Source organism: Chrysochloris asiatica, unplaced genomic scaffold, assembly GCF_000296735.1.
Source record: "Chrysochloris asiatica unplaced genomic scaffold, ChrAsi1.0 scaffold00588, whole genome shotgun sequence".
Lineage (NCBI taxonomy): Eukaryota > Metazoa > Chordata > Mammalia > Afrosoricida > Chrysochloridae > Chrysochloris > Chrysochloris asiatica.
In genome coordinates, this window is record NW_006409106.1 from 434,986 (window position 1) to 461,478 (window position 26,493).

The following is a 26,493-nucleotide window of genomic DNA, read 5'->3' on the forward strand; positions in this document are numbered from 1 at the left end:
GATCGGACATTGTTTTGTTCTGCTGTGCATGGGGTCGCTATGTGTCAGTTCTGACTCGATGGCACCTGACAACAACAACAACAAGTAATTGTTGTTCCTCTTTTAGGTGTTCTGTTTATCACATGTTAATTTGAATGTCATGTGTGCATGATATTAGGTAAAATTTTTATTAGAATTGGAGGTAAATAAGCAATTAATAGACTCTGACTGACAGTACTAAGAGTATTCTACCAAAGCATTTGACATGATGGTGTTTATTTTGCATAAACATTCAGTCTTCAAAGTTTGACTTCATTGTCTAGTCCACATTGTCTGATAGCTAGTGACTCTAGATTTATTAGATCCTTAAGAGGAAAAGATTCTGGGTCACTTCAAATAATTTTCTTGTGCGTATGTATGTAAAAATGACATGGGTGCATATGACCTTTTCTAAGTTCATAAAGTGGACATGGAGAATCACCATCAACATCAACCCCAAATAGAATCCTGTGAGTTGAGGTCAAACAACCTTTTTACCAGTTCTGACCCTAGTCATTCCTCCCATAACACTTCTTTTCTGGGTTCTATAATTTGTTTCAATGGCCACATCAAACTCAACCGTACTCATGAGGAAGTAACAGGTTACAATTCAGGATTAAGAACGACTTGTCTTTGTTGTTGTTAAGTACATTGGAGTCGGTTCAGACTCATAGCCAACCCTGTATAGGGTTTCCGAGAAGCAGCTGGTGGGTTTGAACTTCCGATTTTGCAGTTAGCAGTCAAGTCCTTATTCTTTAGTGCCAAAACAGGATTCCTTAGGATATGGGTTTTCAATTAGGACAGCTTCTCAGTTGTGCCTGGACAGGTTTCTCTCTGGCCTTTGGCCTCTTTCTTGTCCTTGCCTCAGTCTTGTTTTTACAAGTACTACAAAGCTCTTTGATTGGTTGGTTGGTTCTGGCTGTGGAGTCAATTCCGACTCATAATGACCCTGTATAGGGTTTTCAAGGCTGTAAATCTTTATGGGAGCAGAAAGCCTCATCTTTCTCTCGTGGAATGGATAATTTCAAACTGCTGACCTTGAAGTTAACAGCCTAACTCGTAACCACAAAGCTCTTTAGGTCTGCCAATAATTACTTGGGAGCACTCTACTCTCCCAGGAAGCCTCCTGCCTTAAGGCATTCAGCTCTTGCTTTGTGGGTTAGCAAGCCTAGCTCTGCCAGTAGCTGTCTGGAGACACCACGCTCCTTCAGGAAGCTTCTTGTCCATGAGTTTGTGAGCCCACTATATGCACCTTGCACCTTGGGCCAGGCAGCCCACTGTGCACTCTTGTGCCATTTTCCTGAATTTGCTGCCATTATTTCTCTGCCTCTATATTGCCATCTTATGCTGTCTCTGGTGTTGCATCTCTTTCTGTTTCTAGCATTTAAGATATCCTCAATGTTGGGATCCTGGGTCCAAAGGTATCGCTCCACTTCTAGATCTTCTTTCTTGATGGTAATGAGATTCTCCCTTTTTTGCCACTCAGATAGCTGATTTTAAGCCTAGTGGCATGGCAAAACTGACCAACCCCATTGCTAGGGTCCCAAATACCTTATTTTCATGGTTCTAAGTTCACTAGGGAGCTATGTACCTTATTTGCATTACTAGCAAGCTGTCCAATTCCCATGACAGGTCATAGCACATTATTTGCCTAGTCTTAGTCTTGGGGTGTTACAAGACCAGACATAGCTAAAAGGTTGATATTAAATGATTTACGTACTCTGTAAAGAAAACCACAAAGTAGAAGAAGAGGTACATTAGATTTAGAAACTTAAGAGTTACAGATTTAATATTTCTTGTAGTGGTAGTGAACTGGAAATGTAGAAAAAAAATCTGTGGTATACTATAAAGAAAAACACTAGAGCTCGGTTCAATAAATCAGGGTATACAGAATTGAATAAACTTGCATGAAAGTTAGCATTAGAAAACCTAATGGCCCTCCAAACATTTGTTTTTATTTGGTATTGTTTCAGATATCGTCAGATCCTGGAAAAAGCTATTCAGCTATCTGGGGCAGAGCAACTTGAAGCTTTGAAAGCCTTTGTGGAAGCAAGTGAGTGAAGTAGAAATTCCATATTTGTTTTATATTACTTAGCTAAGAATGTAAAGCAATTTTGAAAAAAATATCAAATTATCAGTGTTAAAGAAACATTGATATTTATGTTGGAATAAAAACGGTTTTAAATTAGTTAATCTTGAGTCTATTTTCAGTGAATTATCTTTGAAGTTACATTCTAAATTGAAGTTTTATACAGTTATTGATTTGATAGCTGATGACAGGCAGTATAACATAATAGTGGTAAAGAAAATCATCCGTTTTATTAGCTGTGTGATCTTGTTGTTGTTAGGTGCTGTTGAGTCATTTCTGACTCATACCTAACCCTATACACAACAGAATGAAACACTTCCTGGTTGTTACGCTTGAGCCGATTGCTGCTGTCAACGGGCCAGTCCATCTCGTTGGGGGTCTTCCTCTTCTTTGACCCTTCACTTTACCACCCATGGTGTCCTTCTCCAGGGTTGGTCCCTCCTGACAACATGTCTGAAGTATGAGAGACAAAGTCTCGCCATCCTGGTTTCTAAGGAGCATTCTGTATGTACTTCTAACACAGATTTGTTTGTTCTTCTGGTAGTCCATGGTACTTTCAATATTCTTCTCTAACACCGTAACTCAAAAGCACCAATTCTTCTATGGTCTTCCTTATTCATTGTCCAACTTTGACATGCGTACATGACTATTAAAAATACCGTGACTTAGGTGAGATGCATCCTAGTCCTCAAACTGACATCCTTGCTCTTGAACACTTTAAAAAGCCTTCTTGCGACAGATTTGCCTAATGGAACATGCCGTTTGATATCTTGATTGCTGCTTCCCTGAGTGTTGAGAATGGATCCAAGCAAAATAAGGTCTTTGACAACTTCAGTCTTTTCCCCATTTATTATAATGTTATTTATTGGTGAGTATTTTTGGTTTGTTTACATTGAGATGCAACTCATAATGAAGGCTGTGTTCTTTGATCTTCACCAGCATTTTAAGTCCTCCTAACTTTCAACAAGCAAGGTTGTATCACCTGTATGTTGCAGGTTGTTAATAATAAATTTTCCTCCAGTCCCAATGTATCTTTGTATAATCCAGCTTCTCAGATTATTTGCTCAGCTTGAATAAGTATGGTGAAAGGATACACCCCTTGTGCATACATACCTTTCCTGATTTTAAACCATTCAGTGTTGCCTTCTTCTGTTTGAATGACTGCCTTTTGGTCTATGTGCAGGTTCCTCATGAGCATGATTAAGTGTTCTGTGATACTTATTTTCCACAGTGTTGTCCATAGCCTGTCTTGATCCACACAATTGAAAGCCTTTGCATAGTCAATAAAGTACAGATAAACATCTTTCTGGTATCCTCTGCTTTCAGCCAAGATCCATCTGATGTAAGCATTCTTACCTCTCATTCCACATCCTCATCTGAATCCTATTTGAACCTCTTTCATTCTCTGTCAATATACTGTTGCAGTCATTTTTAAATTATCTTTAGTAAAATTTTATTTGCATTAATGATAGTCTGATATTAATGGCATTATCCAATGATTTCTGCATTCCATTGGGTCTCCTTTCTTTGGAATGGGCACAAATAGGGATCTCTTCCAATCAGTTGGTCAGGTAGTTGTGTTCCAAATTTCTTGGCATAGATGAGTGGCTCCAGTGCTTCATCAGTTTGTTCAAAGATTTCAATTTGTATTCCCTCAGTTCCTGGGGCCCTGCTCTTTACCAATATCTTCAGTGTACCTGGATTTCTTCCTTCAGTATCATTGGCTCTTGTTCATATGATATCTCTTGAAATGGTTGAACATTGACCATTTCCTGTTTTTTTTTTTTTTTTGTTTACTCAATTTTTATTATAGATTAATAATTTTCAGCTTTGGGGTACAGTGGGACCATTTTCAAATGAAATTGTACATAAATAACTTTAAATATAATTAATAAATATATTTTATCAATAGTCAATTATTTGATAGTATCAAATTTACAATTATGGCAATACATTATAAACACCAAAAAAATTAAATTGCCAACTATAAAATCTTCATCTCATTAATAAATTTTATTTCCATATCTTATTTGGAATATGTGTTAGTAGAAAATCCTGATTCATGAGTCTAAGAAGTAATACAATAGACTTTTTTTTTTTTTTAAAGATTACTTCTGTATCATCAGGGTGTTCTTCAATTAAATCATTTCAGAAATTTAAAAGCAGAACAAAGTAGATCTTTCATCAGGAAATCTAAATAGTAAAATCACCCAAACAATACAATTGCACTACAATAATTATAACGATTATCTACTCTTAATAATTATGCTGGAGTCCTGGCATGGTACTGGACTGCTGACTTCAAGGTCAGTAATTCATATTCACCAGCTGCTCCTCCAAAAACATATACAGGGTCTCAATGTAAAGAAAGCAAAAATCTTCACCACTGGACCAATAAATACCATCTATATAAACAGAGAAAAGATTTGGTTTGAAGTCCTGGTATGGCACTGTAGGATAATCACTGGACTGCTAAACACAGGTCAGCAGTTCAAATCTACCAGCTGCTCCTCAGAAACTCTATAAAGGTTGCTATGAGTCAGAATGGACTTGACAGCAACAACAACATTAGTTTAAAGAAGAGTTTATGAGTTATTTTTGATTAAAGGTTTAAGATTTAAAGATGATGTCAGAGCAACAGTTTCAGGAGTTCATCCAACTTCTGTGGTTCCAGAAACTCTGAATTCCATTAGAATTTAAATTACGTTCATTTCCACCCTTTTGTTCAGAATTCCTCTATAGAAATTTTATTCAAAACTTTCAGTAATGGTAGCCAGACATCATCCAGTTCCCTCTTCTCATAGCCAAGTAGGTTGTTGTTATGAAGGCAAATGAGCATGCATTTAATTTTCTCCTCCCATTCTTGACTCTCCTGGTTTGCCACGGTATTGAAGCACTGGATTTCTAAGCACAAACTCAGAAGTTTGTACTCACTAGCTACTCCTCAGAAACCATTTACAGGGTCACTATGAGTCAGAACTAACTCAGTGATACTTAAAAACAATATTCTTAACTCTTATTCTTTCTATGTTGTTCCAGGTGAATTAAGACCAGTTGTTGCTCCTTGGGTGGCTGGCTGCTTGCAAGTTTTTTTCTTTAAGTTTTTATTGTGGATTGAGTGAAAATTTACAGGGCATATTATCAGTTTTACATTCAACAAATCATACAACTTGTTTCATCATAATTATTACATTCCCCTCCATGTACCATCAGTTAACAGAATTTCTCTCTATTCCCTTTAGCTCTTTTTTTTAAAAAACAAAACAAAACAAAAAACAAACACTCAGGCATCTATAATAATTTACACCACCAAAGGGCACATTCTGCAAGTCTGCCTAATGGCCACCAGCTCTTAGTGCCTCTCTTCCCATGAATCTACAGTCCTCAGCTGCTCCCTCTCTCCATGTCCCCATCTCTGCCTCCATCTCTGGTGTCACGGCTTCTCTGGATAAGGTCTTGCATTCCGCTTGTGTTCTTCTTCCTTGATAGTCCTAGGATCCTTTGTTTCTGGACTGTAAGATTAACTGCTCACCCATTTTTGTTAAAAAATTTCTACCTTTACAATTATGACAGTTGCAATTAGTCTTGATAACAATTACTACAGAATCGTAAGAATCTTATCCCCATCTCTTTTATCCAGACCCATCTAAACAAGATGACAAATATTCAGTGGGGACTCTTTCTTCCCCCTCACACTCTTAAATTAAAATCCCTCTTGAGACCTTGTAAGCTGAGCTCTTTTACCTTCACATTTCTTTCAATTTCTTTAGCATCTCTACACAGGTGTTCTGGTAGTGTAGTGGTTACGAAACGGGATGCGAACCGCAAGGTCAGAAGTTCGAAACTACCAGCTGTTCCGTGGGAGAAAGATGAGGCATTCTGCTCCCGTAAAGATTTAAAGCCTCAGAAACCCTGTACAGGGTCGCTGTGAGTCGGAACTGACTCCACGGCACATAACAACAACAACAACAACACTGGATAGCAAGTTTCAGAGTCTTCTGACATCCATTTTGTTCTTTTCCTTCTTTCTTGTCTTCTTAATGACCTTTTGTTTTCTTCCTATATGATGTTCTTGATGACAACTCTTCTGGTATTTGGTCATTAGTGTCTTATGCATCTAATCTGTTCTTGAGATGATTTCTAAATTTAGGTGGGATATGTTCAAAATCATATTTTGGTTCTTGAGGACTTGTTTTAATTTTATTCAGTTTCAGCTTGAACTTGCCTATGAGCAATTGATGGTCTGTTCTACAGTATTCCCCTTGCCTTGTTTTGGCTGATAATATGGAGCTTTTCCATAATCTTTCTGCATAGATATAATCAGTTTGATTTCTGTGTATCTCATTTGGTGAGGTCCATGTGTGTAGTTGTCTTTTATGTTGTTTAAAAAGGTGTTTGCAATGAAGAAGTCATTGATCTTAAAAAATTCTATCATGCAATCTCCATGATGTCTATCCCAGCTTCCTCTTTGTTTCCAACTTTTGCATTCCAATCAGTAATTATCAATACATATTGATTGTATGTTTGATCAATTTTAGACTAAAGAAATTGTTATAATTCTTCAACAATTTTATCATCACTGGCTTTAGTCGTTGGTGTATAAGTTTGAATACTGGTACTAACTTGCCTTCTTTTTATAAACTTGTGCATATTATCTGGTCACAGACAGCATTATGTTTCAGGATAAATCTTGAAATGTTCTTTTTGGTATTGATTGGAATACCATTCATCTTCATTTGTCATTCCTAGCATAATATACCATGTGATTGTCAGATTAAAAAATGGCCAGTACCAATTTATTTCTTCTCCCTATGCCTAGGATATTGATATTTCATTTTTGACAGCTTTCAATTTTCCTATATTCCATATCCCTATTATTTATGGATGTTTACCGCTGTTCCTCTGCATTTTGAATTATGTCCTGCAAATTTAGGTCCCAAACATATTACTCCATTCGTGTCATCATGGTTAACTGTATTTTGAGGAAGCATTTCTTCCCCAGTCATATTTTGAGTTTCTTCCAACTTGAGCACATCCAGAAGTTGTGTACCTCTCCGTCTTCCTAGGTTGTCTTAGTCAGGAAGGTCAGCTGCAATCTGTTCACCATGGGTGACCCTGCTTGTGTTTAAAATACCAGAGGCATATCTTCCAGCATCACAGCAACACGGAAGCCACCACAATTTGACAAACAAAGCTGTAGTCTCAGGGAAGTTAATTAACCTCTTTGTGCCTTCTTTTACTCATATATAAAATGAGAATATGGTCCCTTTCCTATAGGATTGTTGCTGAATTAAATGAGTTAATATGCATACTAAAGTACTTAGAATAGTATCTGGCAAACAAGTAAGTACTATACAAGTGTTACCTGTTATTCATCTTAAGACATTCTTTTTTAATTGGGAACTATAAAATTACAAAGGAGTCCTTGTGGCACTGAAGGTTGTTAGTGGGAATCTGCCAGCTGCTATGTGGAAGAAAAGACTTGACAACCTGCTCCCATAAAGATCACAGTTTAGGAAACCCTGTGGAGCAGTGCTACTCTTGTCATATACGTAAGAATCAGCTCAGTGGTACCCAAGATCAGCAGCAGAAATGTCCATTCTTGTAGACACTGTCCCTTCCCCTCCAATATACAGTTATATTGAAAATCATTCAATATTCAGGCTGAATTTTGTACTGTGTTTTTAATATAATGACATTTGTTGGTGCTTTATAGTTTATAGAGTGCTTTCACACCTATTATTCATCACATTTGCTCCTGGTAGTGTAGTGGTTACGAATCGGGCTGTGAACCTTAAGGTCAGCGGTTCGAAACTACCAGCCGAGAAAGATGAGGCTTTCTGCTCCCGTAAAGATTTACACCCTCGGAAACCCTGTACAGGGTCGCTATGGGTCGGAACTGACTCGATGGCACTTAACAACAACAACAACAATGAGTAGACAGTGCAGATATGCATATCTTTGCATAATACGTTGTAAAGTGAGTCTTAGAGTATTAAATTACCTTCTTTCAAGGATATTCAGCTAGTCAGGTACTGAGCTCAGCCTAATAACTAGAGTTCCTGACATGTGCTTATATTTTTCTGTGACATAAGTTTGTTTAATAATTTACTTCCAACAGTTTTAAGTGCTGAATGGAACTTGCCATGGCATGGTTTTCTCAGTCACATTCAGTATTATCCAATATTGAATTCCAAGTAATAGATTATCAACTGATTATTTACAAGAACTATAAGTTACTTCAAAAAATTAGAGCCTGCAATGTGAGAAAAACTGGTAATGCTTTCAGAAGAATTGTTAGAAATGGTATACTGTCATAGCAAAAGAATAATGCATTTTATAAATTTTGAATCCACTGAATCTCCAAGAAGAGCAGTCTGCTGCTAAAATAATTAAATCACTGAACTAGTTTTTTTTTTAATGTTTTATTGTGAATTTTATGATCATTTACATGAGAGAACTTTAGTTTTACATTCATTCTATCGTATATCATTTCATTGCCATGGTTTCAGTCCCCTCTATGCATCATCAACCAACCAACCAAAGGGTATATCCTACAAACCTGCCTCCTACACTCCCCCCAGTCTTCAGCACACAGTCCCTCTCCCTCTCTGGATCCAAAGTCCCCAGCTGCTTCATCACTCCACGTCATCGTCTCTGCCTCTATCTCGGGCCTCGCTGCTTCTCTGGGTAGGGTCCCGCTCTCGGCTCTTTTCCGCTGAACTAGTTTTTGAGCCATTATTTATTCTACCAATAGTTGCTGACTTAAGACTTAAAATAATTTAGCTAAGCCGTGGTTCACAAGCATATGATGCATTTAAAAACTGTAATGGTGATGATGATAATGATATTTGTGAGGACTGCAGTGTCAGTTTGAAATGCAGGGTCTGTGATTGAAGCTCATCAGTGGCTCCTTGCAAACCTGTACAGGGTTGCTCTGAGTTGGGATCGTTTCAGTAGCACTTAACAACAACAGCATATATCAGGTGGGGTTCTGGTGTGGGACTGTACGGTAAGCACTCAACCATAGGTCGGTTTGAACCACAAGCTCTGCGGTTCAGACTTACTAGCTGCTCCTTGGAAACCCTGTACAGGGTCACTGAGTTAGAATCAACTCAACAACACTTAACAACAACAACAATATACCAAGTACTCTTTAAACTGTTTTATGTGTATATTGCATTTAAGCCTCACAACAGTTGGGTAAGAGCTCCATTTTCAGGCTAGGCAACAGACGCACAGAGAAGTTAAGTTTCTTGTCTGAGTTCATGTCACTGAAGTGATGAAAGAGTGTGGCTCTAGACCTAACATCCTTAATTGCTATACGGTGGTGGTGGTGGTGTACTGTGGAATCAGTTCCGACTCATAGCAACCCTACATAGGGTGTTTAAGGCTGTAAATCTTTACGGGAGCAGAAAGCCTCATGTTTTTCCTGTGCAGTAACTGGTAGATTCGAACTGTTGAATGTATGGTAAGCAGTCCAGCTCATAATCCACTGTAAAAACCATGTGGGAGCCATGTCTGACTTCCCCTGGCTTCAAAAGGAGGAAAGAGAATCAAACTCAAAATTAGCTTGTGGCCGATTCTTATGAAGCGGAGGTCAGATATGCTTCTACTCTACAACCTTCTTTACCCAATTCTGACACCAACTATCCCTCTCACAGCACTCTGCTTCACATCTGGGTTTGATGAATCCATTGCAATGGTCACACAAAACTCAACAATACTCGCAATTATGAGGTTTATTAGGAAAGTGAATGGGGTACAATTCAGGATCAAAACCAACTCAGGACACAGCAGTTCTCCAGTCAGGAACACATCTTGTCTGCCATACTGCAGGCTAGCCTCACTCTTGTCTTCGGTCTCTTAGCCACATGGCCCTTTGGCCTTAGCCTCCGTCCGTGGACCTAGAGCCTGTAGCTGCTCTGTTTTTCCATGCCATGCCACCTCTGCTATCGCCTCTGCTGTTGCTGTTTTTCTTGGTAGGGATCTCATGCTTCATTCATGCTCTGCCTTCTTGAAGATCTTGTGCTCTCTATCCCTGCTTTTGAGATGAATCCTTTTAAATGTAGCTGGATGGCAAATCTAACCAATCCCAGTCTTAGAGTCCTGTGTACCTTATTTGCATGGTCTCACCTAATTACTTGGTGAGAATTAAGAAGACTTTGGATGGAATAGCCAGATCAAGTAAACTCACAGTACCACAGTAATGTATGGTAGAAGTGGTGTGCCATCAAGTCTGTTCTGATAGTGACCCTTTATAGGGTTTCTGAGTCTGCAGATCTTTACAGGAACAGAAATTCTCTTCTTTCTCCCTCAGAGTGACTGGTAGAGTCAAACTACTGACCCTGTGATTAGCAGCTTAGCTCATAATCCACTTTGCTATCAGGGCTCCTTAATAAAGTATGTTAAATGTAAATGGTGGTGGTGATGTGCTATGGAGTCAGTTCTGACTCATATTGATCCTGTATGGGGTTTCTAAGGCTATAAATCTTTGTGGGAGCAGAAAGCCTCATCTTTCTTCTGTGGAACAGCTGGTAGTTTCGAACTGCTGACCATGACGGTAGCAGCCTTACTCGTAACCTGAGTCCTTTAAATGTACATAGTATATTAGATAGTATCATAAAATGCATATAAATGTATATACATATAAAAAATTTCACTACATCTAGTGCATACTGGAGTTCTTATTTGTTATTTTCATTGGGAAGGTGTAAGTGACAGTAACCAACAAATTTTAAATTGCTGTGTTTAAATTTTGTGAGAATTATTTTACTGTGTACTTCTTCAACTTTTTTTGTTGTGAGGAGTGAAGTAAGTACACAATAGAAATTAGGTGTTTCTGTTTGTGCACATTGTAGAAAAATAAAGATGAGAATATAAAAGTATGAAATTCTCAATTGTTTTAACACAACTTTTTTTCAGCCATTTGTGTTTCTTAGAAAAGTTGTGATGTTTTTAATGTTTAAGTTGTTAAGTGCTGTCGAGTCAGTTCTGACTCAGAGTGACCCTGCACAGGGTTTCCAAGGAGTGGATGGTGGGTTTGAACCACTCTCCTTTTGGTTAACAGTCCAGTGCTTATCCCACAGTGCTACATGATCAAATCACTCAGCCTAAGGAAAACTTGATTCTGTAATAGAAAGTCAGGGGTATGGACATCCTTGAATAATGCATTGAAACAAGGTTACATTAATATGCTTTTATGTATATTAATTTTTATTATTAATTTTAGTTAAAGATTGAATACATAATGGAAATTGATGTAGTGACTCACATTTTCTTGTCTCTCATTTTTTTTGACCAAGTGGTAAACGAGAATGTCAGCCTCGTGATCTCGCGACAGTTGCTGACTGACTTCTGCACGCATCTCCCTAACCTGCCTGACAGCACAGCCAAAGAAGTCTATCATTTCACCTTGGAAAAGATCCAGCCTAGAGTAATTTCATTTGAGGAGCAGGTAAAAAGAAGGGAACAAACAGTTCCAGTGTTATAAAACTTAGCGCGTTGGTATTTGAACTTGAGATAGCAGCAATTATTTATAGAGATGTTATTAAATTCTTAAAGGAAATAATCATCCAGTTTTATTTTAGACAGAATTATATGCTAGACAGCATTGTATCATGTAAGATAAAATAACTGTTAGTATGCTGCAGCTCCAGCTGACCATTGCTCATAGTTTGCAATATGAATTTATGAATAAACTATTACTTCTGAAACAATTTTGAAAAATGAGTACAACTGCTAACCAGACCTAAAACGTATGAAAACGCTAGTATTTATGTAATACTATAAAGACAAAATTTAATAGTTAACCTAAAATATTACCATAATGTACATTACACGTGATATTTCAGTTCATTCTTTTAATATTCTGTCATTGTAAAATTTGTATTAAAAGCTTTGGGTGGTGTCGGTAAGCTTTTACAATTTAATTGCTAGGTTACTATGTTGACTGAGCATTGTCACAGTAGTTATCCTTGTTAATTGTTATTAATTACTGTCAGTTGAAATAATTGGACATTTGTACATGCTGTTTCAGGTTGCTTCAATAAGACAGCATCTTGCATCCATATATGAGAAAGAAGAAGACTGGAGAAATGCAGCTCAAGTGTTGGTGGGAATCCCTTTGGAAACAGGACAAAAGTATAGTAAATAGTGGATATTGGATGGTTAAATAGAATTGTTTTTTTTTTATATTCTAGTGGAGAAACCAGATACTAGACAGTGGATTTAATACATAAGTAAACTTTGTACTATTAAAATGTTTTAAGTGCTATGGAGAAAAGAAAGTCAGTAATGGAGCCCAGTAAGAGGCAGGTTGTATGATGAATGGAATAGCTGGAGTGGTACTTACTGCTCTACTGCCATCGTCTTGTTGACATAAAAGAGGTAAGGAAAGTAGTCATGAAGCTATCTGAGGCAAGAGAATCAGAGCTAGAGGATGATGCAAAGGCCCTGGGATAGTGCAATTCCTGATACTTTAGAAGAAGAGCAAGAAATGGAATAAGCAAAGGGGAGAGAGGTAGGGGATGAGGTAGAGAAATGGGGACCAAATTGTGTAGGTCCTTGTATGACATTTTAAAAACTGCGTGTGGCTTTCTGTAAGTAAAATGAGGGAAAGCCATTGGAGAGTTTTGAACATACAAGTGACATGATCTCACTTGTTGTTAGGTGCCATCGAGTTTGTACGAACTCATAGCAACCCTATGCACAACAGAACGAGACACTGCCTGATTCTGGGCCAACCTCACAATTGTTGCCATGCTTGAGCCCATTGATGCTGCCACTTGGCCAGTCCATCTCCCTGGGGGTCTTCCTCTTTTTCTCTGACCCTCCATCTTAGCAAACATGATATCCTTCTCCAGCGACTGGTCCCTCCTGACATTATGTCTGAAGTATAAGAGATGAAGTTTGACCATCTTGGCCTCCAAGGAGCACTTCTTCTAGCAGCCCATGACACTTTCAATATTCTCCTCCAACACCATAACTCAAAAGCATCAATTCTTCTACAGTCTTCCTTATTCACTGTCCAGCTTTCACATGCATATGAGATTATTGAAAATACCATGGCTTGGGTCAGGTGCACTTTAGTCCTCAGTGGTATTAACTGGTCTTCCCTGTAGGAGCATGGATATTTTCCTATCACAGACAGCGTTGTACTTCATGACTGATCTGGATATGTTCTTTTTGACAATGAATGCAACACCATTTCCTCTTCAATTTGTCATCCCGGCATAGTAAACCATGTGGTCCTCAGATTCAAAATGGCCAATACCAGTCCATTTCAGCTCACTAATGCCTAAGAAATCGATGTTTATGCGTTCCATTTCATTTTTGACAACTTGCAATTTTCCCAGATTCGTATTTCATACATTCCATGTTCTGACTTTCAATGGATGTTTACAGCTGCTTCTCTCCATTTTGAGTTGTGCCCCATCAGCAAATGAAGGTTCCGTGGGCTTTACTCCCACGGGCTTTACTCCATTTGCGTCATCACAGTCAGCTCTACTCTGAGGAGGCAGCACTTCCCCAGTCACATTTTGAGTGCCTTCCAACCTGAGGAGCTCATTTTTCAGCACTATATCTGACAGTGTTTCTTGGCTGTTATAAGGTTTTCATTGACTAAGTATTCGAAAGTAGTTCATCACCCCTTCTTCCTAGTCTTTCTTCGTTTGGAAGCTTATCTGACACCTGTCCACCATGGGTGACCCTGCTGGTATTTAAAATACCAGTGGCATAGCTTTTAGAATGACAGCAACTCACAAGCCACCACAGTACGACAAACTGACAGACGAGTCGTGGTGATCTCATTTACACTTTATTTATTTTAAAGTTTTTATTGTGAATTCAGTGAAAGTTTATAGGGCAGATCATCAGTTTTCCATTCAACAAATCATATACTTTTATCACAATGATTATAATCCCCCTCCATGTACCATCAGTTAAAGGTATTTCTCTGTATTCATTTTAGCTCCGTTTTTGTTTTTTTGTTTTTTAAACACTCAGGCATATAGAATAATTTACACCACCAAGGGGCACATTCTGCAAGTGTGCCTCCTGGCTGCCAGCTCTCAGTCCCTGTCTTTCCATGAATCTACAGTCCTCAGCTGCTCCCTCTCTCCATGTCCCAGTCTCTGCTTCCATCTCTGGTGTTGCTGCTTCTCAGGATAAGGTCCCACATTCCACTTATGCTCTTCTCCATTGATGGTCCTAGGGTCATCTGGTTCTGTACTGTAAGATTAACTACTCCCCCGTTTTTGCTGGCTTATACTTTAAAGAGTCACTCTGACTACTGTGTTGAAATTAAACTGTAGGTAAGCCTTGGTTGCTGACTGAAAGGTTGATGATTTGAAGTCACCAACTGCTCCACAGGAGAAAAATGTGGCAGTCTACTTCTGAAAACCTAGTTGGGGTAGTTTTACTCTGTCCTATAGGATTGCTATAGATTGGAATTGATTCAAAGGCAATGAGTTTGGTTTTTGGTAAGCAATAATAGGAGTAAGGACATTAGTTATGACATTTATTTACAATGGTAAGTCTAAACATATTGCAACAAAAGTTTAGAAGCCTTTAATAACCAAAACTAATACAACTTGAAGCTATTGTTTTGCAACATAGCCTCTATCTAGGTCTGTATACTTCTGAAGGCAATGTTTCCATCTGTGTAATTTCCCCCCAAGGAGCTCTGGTGGCTTAGTGGCTTTCTCATTGGGCTGCTAACTGCATAGAGATTTGAATCCATCATTTGCTCCATGGAAGAAAGATGAGGTTCCTGAAGAGATTTACAACCTTGGAAGCCCTATGCAGAGGTGGAACTGACTTGATGAGACACAAACAATTATAGCAAACTTTCCCTCAAAGAATTCTGTGCTCTCTAATTAACATCACATTAAGATAGCCGTTTTGACATCCTTGAGGAACTCAAATTGTATTCCTTTTAAATGGTCTGTTGAGTTTGGGGAACAAAAAGGAGTCTGAAAGGGCAAGATCAAGGTTATAGGGTGGATGGGGCAAGATCTTCAAATGAAATGTTCATAGGGTTTGTGGCTACCCTTGAAGAATAAGCAGGTGCATTATCATGATAAAAAAAAATTTCTCATTCAACTTTTCTGGTATTCAGTTGTCTTAAAACTTCTTTCTAATAAGCCCCTGTGATTGTTCTTTGTCCTTCAAGAAAATCTATGAATATGATCGCAAAAAACAGTCATCATAACCTTCTAAGCTGACTTGTCTGCCTTTGATTTAACTGACCAGCAGATCCCTTTGGAAGCCACTGTTTTGATTGCACCTTGCTCTTTGTATCATGTTGATAAATCCAAGACTTGCCCCTGGTTATGATGTATTCCATACAGTCGAGTTCATTAGCTTTATTCTTACTTAAAAGATTGATGAGAGGATCAGCTCTTGGAACAAGCTGTTCTTCACGCAATACCAAACCATGTGAGACCCCAACTTCAGAAGCTATTGCATCAGTGGTAATTTTGCAGTCTTCTTCTGTCGGTTTCTGGACTCTAGCCACAGGTTGCTTCATTTTTTAAGGTTGACAGTCTTCCTTCTCTTGGCTCATTATTGAGGTCTTCCTGACCTTCCTGAAAACACTTGATCCATCTAAAAGCTTTGTTTTTAATGTGAGACAGCATTCCCGTAAACTTGTTACAAAACTTGAATGATTTGGAAAGATGTCCACTTGAGTTTTATTAATTTGATACTAGTCCTTACCTCAAAATTGTTGTTTTCCTTGGCACGGAAAGCATTCTTTTTGCAGACACTCTAATGAGACTAAGATAAGTATATTACCGAGACAGCTTATCTGCAGCCATCTACTGATTGCAGAATCACGTGTAAACACATTCTAGTTAGAATATACTCCTGAATGTATGAACTAGAATTCTCTTAGCAATATTTTTATTTTAATGTTTTATTGTGAATTATATGATAGTTTACATGGGAGAACTTTAGTTTTACATTCATTCCATTGTATATCATCTCATTGCCATGGTTCCAATCCCTTCCATGCATCATCAACCACCCAAAGGGTATATCCCAGAAACCCGCCCCGTACACTTCCCCCTCCTCCCCCCAGTTTTAGGCCCACAGTCCCTTTCCCTCTCTGGGTCCAAAGTCCCCAGCCGCCTCATCACTCCATGTCATCATCTCTGTCTCTATCTCAGGCATCTCTGTTTCTCTGGGTAGGGTCCCGCTCTTGGCTCTTCTCCGTTGATGGTCCCAGAGGCCTCTGCTCCTATCCTGGAGAATTAATCACTCCCTTCCTTGTTACAAAACTTCTACCTTTGCATTTCCAACCCTCATAGTTCGTCCTGATAAGCATTATTCACTACAGCATCACAAGTTACCCATCTGTATCTCCTTTCATCAGCTCCGCCCAGACAGATTGAATAGTACCTACTGGAGAGTCTTAGCAATACTTTTTGACTTCCTTTCATACTATTGCTGATGAAAGTGCTAACAGTGGAGGTTGTGAGAAATGCTGGATTCAGGATTTGTTGTGAAGGTTTAAGGAATTCCTGATAATTGGATGTTGGAATATGAGAAAATGAGCTAAGCCCTGAATTTTGGGTCTGAACAGCTGTAAAGATGGAATTGTCACATACTGAGTGGGGAAGAACAATTTTGGGGCAAGATTTAAAGCTCAGTTTTGGATGTGTTATAACTTACGTGGTGCCATCCAGTAAGTTGAGCACATTAGTTTGGAGTTGAGGAAAGAGAACTGGGCTGGAGATACACATCTGTAAATCAATGATGCATAGATAGAATTTAGAGTTTTTTAGATTGGACAAGATCAGTAAGGAGACAATGAGTACCAAGGCATGGAACACTGCAACATTAAGAGGTCAGGAGAAACTAGCAGGAAACTGAGAAGGGTTCAATGAGGTAAGAGGAAAATGAGGAGTATGGTGATATCGATGTCAAAAGAGGAAAGTAGATCAAGAAGTGAGTGATCAGCTATCATGTTGATAGGTCAAGTAAGATGAATAAGAATGAGCCATCAGAATTATTCATGTTGAGGTCCTTGATGATCTTGACAGGAGTCAAGTGAAGTGATAGGAATGAAACCCTGGTTGGAGTGGATTGAAGAGATGGGAAGAGAAGAATTGGAGACAGTTAATATGGCCACCTTTGTGGGGAAGTTTTCATAGAAAAGAGCAAACAGACAGTGGAAGATGACAGGCAAGGTTAGGTTAAGAGGTCTTTTTTCTTTTCAGTTGAGGTGAAGAATCTTAAGAGGAGTGGTGTACTTTAGTAGACAAGAGGGTAAGGCTTTAAGTGAGGGCATGGATAATTCATCTTTGGAGGGTTTCTCAACTTTGTCACTAGAGACATTTTAGACTGGGTAAGCCTTTATTGTGGGGACTGCTGTGCATTGTGGGGTGTTTAGCAGCATCTCTGTCCACTAGATGTCAGTAGCACCCCTCTTCTCAGTTGTGTGCCGTTGATTTCAACTCATGGTGATGCTACAGGATAGAGTAGAACTACCCCATAGGATTTCTAAGGCTGTTATCTTTGCATAAGGTTGCTATGGGTCAGTACCAACTTGATGGCACCTAACAACAACAACAATCTTTGGAAGTAGACAGCCACATCTTTTTTTTTTATTTTTTTTATGGATTCGAACTGCTAATCTTTTGATTAGCATTCAAGTGCTTAACCACTGCACCAGGGCTCCTTCAGTACATCTCTAGACCTTGCCAAATGTCCCTTGAGGGGAAAAAGTTACCCCTAGAGGTTAATAGCCAAAAACAGAGCAGGTAGGTGCAGATATTAGTAAGTAGATAGATGCGTTTGTGGAGTCTGTGCAGGTGCTCTTTAGTGCTTCAGTATCCTTAGTGAAGTCAGAAGTAGAGTCATCATCTCAGAAGTTGTGGGTGGAGGTGGGAGTTGGGAGTTTGAGGAACAACAAGAATGTGAAAAATGGTCCTCTAGGAGAGTTGGAGAGTCAGTCAGCAGACTAGGTATGTACAGTGTGGTTCCATGGCAACAGTAAGAACACATCTAAAGGTTGTGATGAAATTGAATACAGTAAGATTAGTTGGGTGTTTTTCTTCAGCAGAGTCCACCTACATGGATGTAAGGAGTAGCTTAGGTAGAACCAGAGTTATGATCTTTTCGAATTGGGCAGCAAGAGAAAGATAGTGGGAATGAATGCATGTACAAGGCAGTGGTTAAAATCATTAACCATGAGAGTTCACTGAGGTAAGGAGGGGAAGTAAGACCTTTAAGGGGAATGAGACAGTTAAAATGTAACTCCAGTATAATGGTTTGTAGTTTACAGTGGTTCAGAAGATTATTTGAGTTGGGATACTAGAGAAAGTGAGGTAGAAAGATAATTAGAAAAGGATAAGGTAAAGGGTTATAACTCTTATTCAACTAGTATTACCTTTTGTTACATATATCCTTCCAGAATATATTGTATGTGAAAGACAAAAAGTGTGAGACTCTAGTTTATATAAACACATTTTGCCTTTCAATTGGCAAGTATAAAAATACCAACTGTTAATTAATTACTTAAAAATATTCTCAGCAGCTTTTCTGCTCTTTTACTAGGTAAATGAGGAAATCTTTTCTTCCATTAATATTTATTATGATGAGGCAGACATTACTTCAGTCATTTTACCTTTTGTACTTTACATATTTACGAAATTGTTACGCATAAGCAGTTTGTCCGCTGAAAAAAACAGCAAGTTTGTGAAAAGCCTTTAGAAATAGCTGCTGAAAAATTATGCATTGCAAGGTCTCATGATAGTTTTTCTTTTTGTAGTTTGAAAAGACTGGATTTTCCTATTTTCTTTGTCTTGTTTTGTTTGGAGCATTTTCTCCCTATCACAGAGCACTATACTTGAAGTAAATATATAATTAGATATTGTACTTTGCTGTTTGTAATTCTTGTTTTGATAGTCCGTAGGATTATCCTCATCTGTGAAGACACAAGAACTGAAATTATTAGTGGTTTTCAAAACAAGTGATTGAAAATAAATTTGGACAAAGAATTGAATGCTCTTTTTCTTAAAAAAAAAAAATTCATTTTGACTAAGAAGAAATGTAATAGATACACTTAGTAGAGAATTGTAAAACAAAAGTCTAGAGCTATATATAGCAATTTGTGCAAATTTGAATTATGAATGGAAATAATAAAAGCACAGTGCTGTACTTGTGGTATGGCACTGTAGGATCAGCACTGGACTGTGAACCACAAGGTCAGCAGTTCAAACCTACCAACTGTTCCTTGGAAACGCTATACAAAGTTGCTATGAGTCAGAACTGACTCTACAGCACTTAGTGACAGCAACAACAAACAAAAAGTTTGAATTAATGTAAGCTTCTCCCTCCCATCCTCTCTACCAGAAAAGAAATAGAAGAAATATTGATTACAAGTGAATTGCAAATATGTTTCTGCCATATGGTGACACTGTGTTTGTTGGGAAATATGCAGGATTAATGTTCCTGTCAGGATTAATCTTGAATGTGTGAGTTTTGAGTTATACAAGGCTTTTGATCTCCATATGCATTTCTTGCATAAATTGTGATCACTGGAGTAAAGAAAAAAGTGAAAATTGCCTTCACCTTCTCCTGACTTATTGACTATTTCATTATCCAACATTTTACATATATGACAGTAGTAAAAAAATCTATCCAACTATTTTATGTATTAAAGATGTTCATCTGACAATAATGAATGCCAAGGTACAAGGCTAGAGAATTGCTTGCTGTGATGGTTAAGGTTATATGCCAATCTGGTTGGGCCATGATTCTCAGTGATTTGACAGTTACACAGTGATGTAATTTGGCGGTTAATGTAATGATGTAGTTATTCTTCATTTGTGATCTAATGTGGTTACCTTCCATTTTCATATAATGACATGATCTTTGGAACCTAACCATATTGATGAGTGAGGAGAGGGTTTATATTGTACTACCCAGCTGTTCCATGGGAGAAAGATGAGGCTTTCTGCTCTCATAAAGATTTACAGCCTCGGAAACCCTGTATAGGGTCACTTTGAGTCGGAACCGACTCCACAGCACATAACCACAACCACCCAGAGATAATTATTATTACTATCCTGATATACAAGGAGCTCTGGTAGCATAGTAGTTTCGAGTTGGGCTGCTAATCTTACTTTCAGTGTTTTGAAACTACCAGTTGTTATGCCGGAGAAAGCTGAGGTTTTCTGCTCAAGTATAGATTTACAGCCTTGGAAACCCTGTACAGGGTCACTACAAGTCGGAACCAACTCCGTGGCATACCACCATCATCACCACCATCCTGATATACAAAGATGTATATTCTGATATTCAAAAATTTCATGGAAAAATAGAATAAAAAGATAATGGATTTTTTTTTTTTTTTTTAACTAGGCAAAAAACCTTATTAGCATTTGTTTCAAATTTATTCCCTGGCTTCGTCAGCGTCATTGACTACAAAGAATGAATTATGTATAAGCAAAAATTTAAAAGAGCTGCAATGTCCAAAGAGCTTGGGCTTAAAAATATTAGAGATCTAAATTTTATCAGATCCAGAAAGAAAACAAATATAAAATAGCAGCTCCAAATAACTTCTTCAAGTTTTATCTTCTTTAGAAGCTAACTGTCAGTTAGCCTCATTCTTGGATGCCTCATCAAAATTTTCCACAAGCTCTGGAGCTTCATCATCATCCTTTTCTCCAGTAGCAAGTGGTGCTTTTCCATTCACAAATGGTTTGTGCAGAGCTTCAGCCAGTCTTAAACTAGTCAGACTGTCTGCGCCAAGCTGGTTCAAGATGCTGGGGAGCATTTCTGTCAGCTGCTTTGTCTCAGTGTGGCTGGTAATGGTGAAAGTGTTGGTAGCCATAGATTCCTGAACTTTAGGATTGTTAAAGTGGATCACTGTTCCTTGGTTTTTGAACATATTTGCCTCTTCAATACCAGAGATATTATTTACCCCAATTTCTTTAAGGAGAACTGAAGTTTTTTTATCATCCGCTGTGGCTGTTCCCTGAACCACCACCTTCTTTCTGCGAGCAATTCCTTTTCCACCAATGCACACTTGTGTGTGCTGTTTGGCGAGATTTTCCTGATTCATGATTGTTTCTTTCTTTTTGTTGCAGCTGAAATGGGGCCGCGCGGGGGCTAGGTCTGGCGCTTAGGGGGTCTTTGGCAGACCAGCTCGATAAATGGAATTTTCTACCAACTTTTGAAGCCTCCTTGTATATGTATAGAAATATATTTTGATGGTGTTTTAACTAATTGCTGTCAAGTCATTTTTTACTCATGGTGACCCCCATGAGTTTTTTTATTGTTTTATCACTCAAGAAAAATACAAGGGAGCTTAAAAAGTTTGTGGGAAATGTAATGAAAAGGTAATGGATGTTTTCCATGAACTTTCTGAAGCCCTGTTGTGTATGATGACTAGCCTCTGGTGGCAGACTGGTTAAAGTACTAATCTGTTAACTGAAAGTTTCATGACTTGAACCCACCAATTGCTCTGTAAGAGAAAGATGTGATAATATGCTTCTGTAAAGATTTATAGTCTTGGAAACTTTATGAACCAGTTTTACTCTGACATACAAGGTCACCATGAGTTAGAATCGACTCGATGGCAGTGAATTTAGTTTTGGTTTATTATCCCATGGAATTCCTGAATGGCGCAAAAAAGTTAAGCACTTAGCTACTCACCAGAAGGTTGGCAGTTTGAATCTGCTTAGAGGCACTTTGGAATAAAGACCGGTCCGTCTGCATTCTGTGGAGCAAAGTTCTACTCTGACACACAACTCGATGGCACCTAGTGAAAAAAAATGTATCCCATTGTCATGATTATATGTAATAGTATATGCATGATATTCTACCATAGAATAACTGCATAGTAGTATAACATGAAGAATGCTGGTGGTACACTGGTTGAGTGCTCAACTCTGACCAAAAGGCTGACAGTTTGGACCTACCTCACTGCTCTATGGGTGAAAAGACATGACAATCTGTTATCGTAAAGATTACAGCCTGAGGACCCAATGGAGCACTTCTACTCTGTCCTATAGGGTCGCTATGAGTTGGAATTGACTCAGTGGCACTTAGTATTATTCCAGCATATACTATACATTAGTTGGTAAATGCCCATAATGGGGAATATTCAATTTTCCCTTGTTAAAGATGTTTACTGCAAATTAATATCTTTGTGTATATATCTGTGTGCATATCCCATATATTTTCTTAAGAGTTTAATTTCTGGAGGTATAAAGTGGAGGGTCAGAGAAAAAGAGGAAGACCCTAATGAGATGGATTGGCCAAGTGGCAGCATCAATGGACTCAAGCGTGGCAACAGTAGTGAGGTTGGCCCAGGATCGGGCAGTGTTTTGTTCTTCTGTGCATAGGGTCGTCGCTATTGGTCAGTACCGACTCGATGGCACCTAACAACAACAACAGCAAAGTATACAAATTATGACTGTATGCATTTTTTTTTTAAGGTTTTTTTTGTGGATTGAAAGTTTACAGGGCATATCATTGACTGTATGTATTTTAAAGGACACAAAGAACGAATGATTAGAGTGCATATTGCCAAGTTGTTCTACAGGAAGGGTGGACCAATTGTTTATAATCCCACCAATTGTATGTGATATACTTCTGAATGGGGTATTGAATTTTTTTATGATCTTTAATTTATGTGATTATCTGAGGAGTAAAAGTTTTGTGAACAAAAATAGAATTAAAACTTATTTTGGAAATACTGTTTTCTAGATTTTCTATAATATAATTAAGTAAGAAAATTAAACCCCTTATTTTAGCAATATACTTATGTAAGCAGTAGGTTACTTGTTTTCTACTACTCAGAAATTATCATGCTAAAATATTTAATCATTTTGTGTTTTTCTGCTATACCCTAGGCAATACAATGTAGATTATAAACTGGAGACTTACTTGAAAATTGCTAGGCTCTATTTAGAGGATGATGATCCAGTACAGGCAGAAGCTTACATAAATCGAGCATCATTGCTTCAGAATGAATCAACCAATGAACAGTTACAGATACATTATAAGGTAACAGATGAGCTGATTTGAAATTACTTTTGCCTTAATAATAATATACTGAGTGATTTAGAACATGTGATAAATGCTGCCTTGTATTGGACTGTCTTTTTTTTTCGTTTGCCTTTGCTTTGTTATTTTCTCCCAATTGAGACATTCTCTCTCTATAGGTATGCTATGCACGTGTTCTTGATTATAGAAGAAAATTCATTGAAGCTGCACAAAGATACAATGAGCTTTCTTACAAGACAATAGTCCATGAAAGTGAAAGACTAGAGGCCTTAAAACATGCTTTGCATTGTACCATCTTAGCATCAGCAGGTAAACATGTAATTTATACTTTAATGAACAATGACATCTTTGATTAGTTAATACTGGTTGATTGCAATAGGAAGATTTAGAAAGGAACTATTCTTCAAATGGTTATCTCACTATTAGTGGTAGATTTAGTTCAGACTTTTAACAGTAAAACCAACAGTAAAATCGATCGCAAACTTCAGTAAAATTATAAAGCATGCATGTATCAGTCTGTTATCCATGTGTGTTAAGAATAGTTAAGATAGAAGTTTGTTGTTGTTGTTAAGTGCCATTGAGTGACCCTGTATAGGGTTTCTGAGGAGTGACTGGTGAGTTTGAACTGCTGACCTTGTGGTTCAAACTTACTTTCTGGTCTAGTGTATTATCCTGCAACGTCACAACAGAACACCTAAATAAGAGTTTAGTTCTCTTCAAATATCACTGTGAGACAATAAATATCAAATGAAGTGAGAATTATACAAAGGGAAAACGAAAATTACAATCTAGAGCTTGATAATACAATAATGTATGGCTTTAAAATTTTATTTAAAGTTTTAAGCCTGAGTTTTAGAGCTAGCATTCATCTTTTTTCTCAGATATATACACACACACACACACATATAAAGCTATTCTTAGAAAGTTTATTTTACAGAATTATATAAATCACTTTTAAACTTATAAAGCAGAAAGGGCATCAAAAGCTCATGCTGATAATTCTAAGGCATGACTTATCTAGATCATTGTAGAATCTTCATTCTTACTCACTCTTTGTGAGTCTGTTAACATTCATACTACACATTTCATTCTTTGTGAAGCAATATTCTTATTGTTGATAACTGAAAAAGCATCACACAGATATTGATTGCATTGCCTCCTGTTCTAGAGGATTTTTTCTGGCTTCTTGTATTTCCTTCAATATAAAAGTATATGTGTATGTGTATCCACCCTTTTTTATATACAAATGGTAGGCTGATATTTCTGTCAACGTCCTTTTTTCATGTAGCTACATAATTAGTGACATTTTATACAAGTACATATGACTCATTGTCGATTTTCTATTTTTCTGCTTTCATTATAATTTAATTAAGGACAAACAGTGTGGTAATGATTATGCATATGTATCAATATATGTACAGTTAAATTTCTGAGTCCAAGGGATCAGGTGGTTGTGTTAGTTGCTGCTGAGTTTGTTCCAACTCATAGCGATCTCAAACACACACATTAGGACCACACTCCATAGGATTTCCTAGGCTAACCTTTTGGAATCAGATATCCAGGCCTTATTACCATGACTTTTCTGGGTGGGTTTGAATAGCCAGTCTTTTTGTTAGTAGTCTAGTGCTTAACTATTTGCACCACTCTGGGAGTCCAAAGGCACAGACAATTTAAATTGTGATAGAAATGACAAATTAGGATTTCCGAAAAGATGGTAGACTAGGTGGACACACTATATGGACCCTGCATAGTGAAGATACAAGAGACCAAATGAACCACACACCAGTGAAAATTCTGGAACCCTGAACTTGAGATGAAAGGTTAGGTCAAGTGGATTGAGTGCTTGCTGGGAGGAGAAGTTGAGTAGGGATGGTGAGAGTGGAAGAATGACTTGTGAACAGCCTCTGGGCCAGCTAGATGCAACAAGACCATCTTGAATCTTTGTGAGCAGCTTTGACAACAGAAAGTGGTCTGAAAGAGCAGATTTACACATGTGATGGGAAAGATGCGATTCCTTCTTTTTCTTTACGCTCCTCTGGTGACCAGAGATGTGGTCAGCTCCCATCCTCATCCACCCCCAGCAAAATCCCTGTTCTCCTGGAGTTTGGAGCCATGTGGTTTGAGAGCCATGCTAGTATGAGTTAGGACCAGCTGTACTGCTTTGGTGCCGGGATTCAGGGGGATTTGGCCCTAGACCTATAGAACCCGCAGAGCCACCAGACCAGCATTTAACCAGTCACCCTGCCCTTAGCTACCCTGTGATTTGGCTACATCAAGGACCTCCTCGAACTACTTCTAGATTGAATGTCCTGAACATAGATGAACACCCAGGCCAGAAATTGTTGTCACATCCAGCCCACACCCTCCTTGCGAGCTTCTTGGCTTGCCCCACAGTGTTTTCTCCTCTTGGGTCTAACAGTTACACGTTCTTTGTTTTTGTTTTTTTCCTTTTGTTTCATTGTTTCTCCTTCTCTTCATTTCCTTGAGTTTTATCATTTATGTCTCTGCTTTTGTTATTCCTTCTTTTCTGTTGTTTCTCATTTCTCTTCTTGTTTTCATCTCTTGATCTTTCTTTACTACTCTCTACCTTCTTTCTCTTTTCCTCTTCCTTCTCCCTGGTGTTTCTAAGTTTCTTCGATTTCCTCTCTTATTTTTCTCTTCTATACTTCTATTTTCCTGTTCTTCTTTTCTCTTTTTACTTATTGTTATGTTTTTTTTTAATTTCTTCCTTTTATTTTCTCTCTTATTTTTCTCTTATATATCTCCATTTCCATGTTCCTCTTTTGTCTTTATAGTTATTATATCCTTTTTTTCTGGTTGCTGCCTGTTTTTAACTTATTTTTCTCTTTATTATTTTCTCTTTTCATTGTTGCTTCCTTGTTTATTTATTCTGTTTTGTTTTCTTGTGTGTGGGAGGGGGCAGGGTTTTCTTTTCCCTCCAGACAGGAGACAGACACTGTGCCTATATAGCCCAGCCACAACCTTACTCTCTGCAGCTTTACCCACTATGCAAGAGCTAATACCATCTCCTGTATCACCTGATCAGTAGCCAACATCAGCCAAACCCACCCGAAACGGAAGTGCTCAAATAGTGAATGATAATAATGCGCATGCTTCCATTTTCTAACTACACCCACAGGAGACGGTTGGTAAAAGCCTAAAAACACATTAAATACAAGTATGACAACCCCACAATACTCCAGAGGCAACAGACAACTTTAGCTCATATAAAGAAACAAGAGAGAATGACGCAAACAAATGACCAAGATGCAGAGCCAGAAAACATTTCTGAGGAATAAAATGAATTGAATTAACTGAAAAAGAATTTAAAGAATATTTAGATGCCTTCAAAGCATTGATTG

At 38.0% G+C, this 26,493-nt stretch overlaps 1 protein-coding gene and 1 pseudogene across 1 annotated transcript in view; one reads left to right on the forward strand and one right to left on the reverse strand.

Annotated features, from left to right (window-relative positions):
• The window catches only part of COPS4 (COP9 signalosome subunit 4), a 52,845-nt gene extending 29,358 nt beyond the window's left edge, over positions 1-23,487 (forward strand). The window contains exons 2-6 of the mRNA XM_006877754.1: positions 1,992-2,071; positions 11,413-11,564; positions 12,147-12,250; positions 22,978-23,131; positions 23,290-23,487. Of these exons, the coding sequence (XP_006877816.1) occupies positions 1,992-2,071; positions 11,413-11,564; positions 12,147-12,250; positions 22,978-23,131; positions 23,290-23,487 (688 nt within the window). The remainder of the gene's footprint in view (positions 1-1,991; positions 2,072-11,412; positions 11,565-12,146; positions 12,251-22,977; positions 23,132-23,289) is intronic.
• On the reverse strand, positions 20,712-21,188 carry LOC102839702 (annotated as a pseudogene).
• Positions 23,488-26,493: the final 3,006 nt, after the last annotated feature.